A 6126-nucleotide genomic window follows, 5' to 3' on the forward strand; every position below is an offset into this window, starting at 1 on the left:
GAAGTGCGTGGCTGCGGAATTAACTGAGATTTAGCTTTTCAGATGCCACTTTGCACCTTCGTTATATCTGTGTTTACAGGAAATGCAGCTAAAAGAAACTGGGAGGTGCGTACACACATTTCCAGTAACTTAATGTCAGCACTGGGCGCCTGCAGCCACACAAGAAATACTTGGTTGAACAAGGGGATTGCAGGCCCTTGCCCAACAACCTGTGGTTCTTGTCTCTAATTCCTCATACCCTTTCCTCTTTTTGCCACTTCATTTTAAGGCGAAGCATGCCCTTTTACTGTGATAAAAGGCAGTTCCACAATTCACCATAGCATCCTTTCTATCACTAGTCTTCTTTTGCTGAAGAAAGAAATACTTACTGTTGCCATAGGAAGCAAACTAACATGTTACATAATACATGAATCGCTGAGGAGAGCTGCTATAGGAGGTCACAACATAAAGCCCCAGTTTTCAGAAGCATGCTTCACAAATATGGATCACACTACGTGACTTACACACTTACCAGGAAAAAGTCTCTGAAGTTTCCCATTAAGGTAGGTGGTAGCAGAACAAATGTTTGTATCACTAAATAAGAAGTTTATTTTGAAGGTGTTTCAATCAGAATTTAATTATCAGGGCATACTGGTAGTTCTAGCAGCTCTTAGGTTAATTTATTAATGTTTAGATGTATTTATTGAAAATGAAATCTAGAGTGGCCCTAAGGATTTCCCTTTGCTTTTCAGTGGAACTTGTGGAAGAGTAAGGGCAGTGTCTTAGGAGGAATCAAAACAGATGAAGCTCAATAGCTGGAGATTGTTTTTCCCCATCATGGATGGTAATTTTGACTGTAAAGTGGATCTTACACTGTCAGTTTTGCAGATTCTGTACAAGGGCATGCATGTTTTAGAACAGCAAGACAGTATTAATCACTATTGTAATATAAAGTTATTACTTCAGAATGAAATTAACGTTGTAAGTGCGTAAATGTGTATGTCTGTCTATTGGGATAAAAGGAGATATTAGTTTCCTAAGTTCCTGAATTACTTTCTTGAATTTAGCGCTTGAATTTTCTAATTTTCTCTCCCTTTCAGTTTTCAGTAATTAATTTCACTTGTATTTTCCCACTATGGTAATATTGCAAATGGGTTTGGAACAAATGAGCAATAGAGATTGAACACTTCTCCTCATCTTAGATTTCACTGAAGTTTGTTATTACAAACTTGTTATTGTTGAGTGTCATTATCTTCCTAATGGGGGGGGGGGTGGTGTCAGAAAAGATACTTGCCTTTTCATAAACAGATAAATATACAGAAAAGATGGAAGGAAACAACTACATTTAACTTTAACAAAACACAGAAGTATGCATAACGTTTGAGGAACATATTCATTTTCTTCCAGTGATTGCACTGGTAAATCTGAGTGGTAAATGTGAGGGCTAATGGCATGCAATTAATGGTAATATGCTTATTTTGCTGTTTAACATGTGCTTTATCTATCTTTATAGTACATAGACAGAACTGGAGAACTCAAACTATGCCAGTGGCCAGCTCATACTGTTGCTTAATTGAAGAGATACTCTCAAATAAGAGTCTCTAATTTATGGCAGTTATTACATGTTAACCAAACGTACGTCTGGTTCTGTATTCATTAGAGTAACAGGTAGGTTATATTCAAGCAGTTAAACTGTTATATTCCAAAACAGGAATGAATGTTTGGTAGAAGCAATGTCTTACCTTAGGGTTTTATTGCATCCTAAGGATGGGTAGCAAAATCTTTCCAGCTAAGGGCAGACAATGGTGAGGTTTGTATGCAACAACATTATAAGGTGTCATTTGGAAACCAGATGTGACTACTTTCATCTGTATTGACAGAAATGGAACATAAGAGTACCACCATAAGGCTCATCAGCATAACAGCAGAGAATATGAATTGTCCATATTCTGTCGCTTACTACCTGTCCTATCTTTCCCTTCCTTTTTTGGATGACCTTTTTTCACTTGAAGCTGAGAAATGAAATACGATGTACAGAACAAGCTTGAAAGTGAAAAAGTAATTTTTCAGATTATTTCCTTTGCTTCCTGAATCACTGAAATGTTAAATCATGAATGCGTTATGGTATGCTAACCCAGAAAGGCAGGTTGTGGTGTGGCAGTTCTGTATTTAGATTCAGCTAAGATGGAATTTCTGACCAACATTATACGGAAATAAAGAGAGACTGTTTTATGTCTTTGCCAGGACAATAACCCAAGTGTTTGGGCATTCAGTACCAAAGTTGCTGCTCTGTTTTAATTAAAAAAAAAAAAAAAAAATCCTACCCACTGTTTCCATGTCCACTATTTAACCCAATCACACACTGCTGGAGCAGGAGAGAGAGATTATTTTTCCATTCCCATTAAATGGAAATTAAACTAAGACAAACAGTACTTTTATAAACCAGCCTTGATAAGAACTTGACAAGTAAATTGGTATAGCTAAATGGAAAAAAATTAATCAAAATAATGCATATAGACAGATCATTATTAAGTTCAGAGAGGAAGGTGTTTGAATTTCAGTGTAAAACTTGCTCAAAAGAAGTACTTATTTTCATATTAATTTGATGAAGACAGAAAGTTGGTAAAAAGATTAACTTTTTTTCCCTGCTTAATCTATTGCAAAGCATGAAAACACATAGTTCAATAATAAATAATGGGGAAATTACAGTAATGTTGTGTGTGAAAAATACATCTGGAGGAAAGCAAATGCCATTTCATAAGCTGTCAGTAGATGGCACAAACATTTATACAAAAAGTTTGGGCGTTCCTAAGTATTGTTACACAGTAGGATAGAGTTACAGGAAGTTTTCTTTTTGTCTTTTCCTGAGTACATTTTCTGCTTTTTCGGAGAGCAGGGATTTCTGGTGAGAAACTTTTCATTTTATTGATTTTATGTGGTTGCTAGTTAGCTAAAACCGTTTTATATTCTGCATCTTACTTGAAAATGAGACATGTTTTCCGTAGAGCATTATTAGCAAGTGTATGATGTACTTTCAAGTGTATGGGTAAGAAATGAGAGTAAAGTTGCTTATGTTCAGTAAATTTGTCTAAAGAAGCTGGCCAAATAGCAGTCTCTTTGTATTAGCACTACACCCATAGTTAAGGGGGTCACAGTGATTTAACGGAAATAGTTTTTCTACAGTTCAGGAATGGGTCTAACTTGATGATATATTCCATCCATGTGAAAGACATATTTTTAACATTCGAGTTTTGTATCATGCCGGTAAGTTGCGAAGCGCGTGCCTTAATACTGAACCATCATAGCTCAATGCATTCTGTACATTTCTTATATGAAAGCTTAGTCAGTTTTTACCGAGTTTATATTGGAAAAACTCTTAAAACCTCAATTTTGATCTCTTCTGTCGCTCTTTGAACAACAGGACAATTTCTCTCTATGATGTTGATTTGCTTACCCTACTGGTTGCTTCTTTGCTTATATCTCGATAATGCTCTTTTTGTCAAGTTTGAAGACTTGAGGATACTTCTGAATTAAAAGGGATATGTCTATAAAGGATAATTTCTCCAGCGTTAGTCCCTAAATCACGGGTCATGTGTTATAACAGTTGTTAATTTCGTTGCTTCATAGGATATTCTAAAGTTTGAAGGTACTCGTAAATAATTTGACTGAATGCCAACATATAGGAATGAGAGAGAAAATTAAGCACGTGGAAGAATCATATCCTTCTTTCACCTAGTCCCTGGATATTGCTGAAATTTTGTCCTAAGAAGAAATAATGATTTGAAGGTAGAGTTGTTTTTCAGGTTTCTCTTGAAGCTACATATTTTGTTTGATTATATACACATTAGTAGTGTTTCCCAAACAATTGGAAGAACAGGATAGAGGATGCTGATTGACTTTTGTTCTCTGCACATGCCCAAATGCATTTGAGGGCTATGATGGTAAAACTGCGTATAATTTTTCCAAATGAAAATCTGGAAAAAGGCTGGAAAAGTTTTGCCATATTGCCCCACTATTTCTAGATGATTTCCAAGCCTAGTTTCATGCATTCTTTACAAAAGAAGAACGCAGTGTGATGTAGTAGATACAGTTTGTTACAGTACCTATTATTTTATATTGCTCGCTTTTGTAATTTTAAACAATGAAGATTTGTTGCTTAGAAGTTAGGTAACTAACAGGTGTTGTGTTTATAAGTGTGTGGAATTGTAACTAGTATAAACTATGTATCCTAGAAGCATGGTTAGATTCTAGTGAAGATTAACCTTGGAAATGAGAGCCATAAACAAACGTGGTCCAGACGTGGCTCGGAGACAGACCTCGACCTTATGAGGAAAGAAAGAAACAAGTTCACGAAGAGTTCACTACCCTGCTGACCACCAGAGACCACCTGAGACCCTCAAGAAGACCCTAAAGGCTTTAGTGCGCATGTGTCTAGGATGATGTAATATTATAATTAATTCCTGGAAATTTAATGAATATGTAAAAGAGAAATTTAAAATATGTATGAGAAGCATGGCTATAAACAGCAAGGTGATTAGACCAGGTGTGCTTGATTTGTGGCAAATCCACCAAGCACCCAGGCCTGAGTAAAACAATATCTCTCCTGAGCATGTGGAATTGGTTACTTGCACGCCAGGCACGAGTCTGCTTTTCGGACAACAAGTGGACTGTCTGTTTTGTGTTGTACTGTTGAGATTTCATAATACAGGTTGTGTTAGATCAAGGAGAATGTACATTTTAGACCCAATAATGTAATTCTAAGAAAGCTTGTGGAATGGTTAATGGTACAGAGGATGTAGTCCTCGAGGTTGTAGCTTTAGTCCAATAAGTGACAGCTATTACTGTCTCATTGTAGAATCCCTAGAAATCATGTTTCGGTCCAGGTTTCATAGTCACAAGTCCATTTAAAAAAATGTCTCGAGTCTAGTTCATATCCTTCAAGAGAGAATCTGACGAAAGGATGACCATACTGACCTCAAATATTGTACTTTCTGATCAAAGTATATTATACAGTTGTGGGAAGCCTTCATAATACATTGAATCACAGCAGTAAGTATGTAGGTAAACAGCAAATACTAGTCTCCTATGAAATCAGACATGTTTTATAAGAAACAGGCTCATTATATATTAAATACAACATATTTACCAAATAGAAATTTCAGTGTTCTCTTAATAAAGAATGCCTCTCCTGAATGATAGTAGGCGCCGTCATTGCTTTTTGAGTCAAAGGGAGAGATGAGAAATTGGAACCTTAAAAAAATCAATCTCTCTGATGGCTCCTGCATAGCCACTTAATGATACAATCTGGTTTTTGTTTTTATTTGCTTGTTTTGCTACAGGATTAGAACAAAGATGGACAGATAAGAAAAGTATTGAGCATCTCCAAGGAAACAGAAACCAATATGACAAAAAATATGATCAGAAACTTTTTTCTTTACAAGTGTCTGTTTGCCTTAACTTTTTGGAACCATATCAGCCTGTCTGTGGAAAATGAACTCTTTACATCTGTTTCTAACGATTTTCCAGAAGATGGTTCTGACAAAAAAATCAAGAGCCTACCACTCCTGTATACAAACAGTCATCAGTCCAAAGCTAATTTTGACTGGGTTGTGATACAAAATACTACAGAAAGCCTGTCATTGTCAGAAATCACAAATGACAATGTAAAAAAATTAGTAGCTTTATTATCTGATTTCAAACAAGGCTCCAGGTTACAAAATCTGACACTGACAAATGTGTCAGTGGACTGGAAGAATCTTATTGAAATTTTTCAGACTGTATGGAACTCATCCATTGAATACTGCAATATTAACAGTGTAACACAATTGTCGGACATTGAAAGCTATGACTTTGACTATTCAGGTACCTCTTTAAAAGCATTGACAGTGAAGAAAGTTTTAATCACAACTCTGTACTTCTCACAGGATGACCTATACAAATTATTTGCAAACATGAATATTGCAGCCTTGACAATAGCAGAATCAGAGATGATACATATGCTGTGTCCTTCGTCTGACAGTCCCTTTAGATACTTAAATTTTTTAAAGAATGATTTAACAGATCTTCTTTTTCAAAAATGTGACAAATTAATTCAACTGGAGACATTAATCTTGCAGAAGAATAAATTTGAGAGCCTTTCCAAGGTAA

General features: G+C 35.8%; 1 protein-coding gene across 1 annotated transcript; it reads left to right on the plus strand.

Moving 5' to 3' along the window:
* Positions 1 to 451: 451 nt before the first annotated feature.
* LOC104079322 (toll-like receptor 6) lies at positions 452 to 6122 on the plus strand (the record flags this gene model as incomplete). The annotated part of the gene is made up of 3 exons (XM_009581327.1): positions 452 to 542; positions 3607 to 3765; positions 5319 to 6122. A coding segment is annotated over exon 3 (741 nt), but the record flags the coding sequence as incomplete, so codon positions are not given.
* Between the last annotated feature and the right edge of the window lie 4 nt (positions 6123 to 6126).

The sequence above is a fragment of the Fulmarus glacialis genome, unplaced genomic scaffold (assembly GCF_000690835.1).
Source record: "Fulmarus glacialis isolate BGI_N327 unplaced genomic scaffold, ASM69083v1 scaffold40827, whole genome shotgun sequence".
In the NCBI taxonomy this organism is placed as follows: domain Eukaryota; kingdom Metazoa; phylum Chordata; class Aves; order Procellariiformes; family Procellariidae; genus Fulmarus; species Fulmarus glacialis.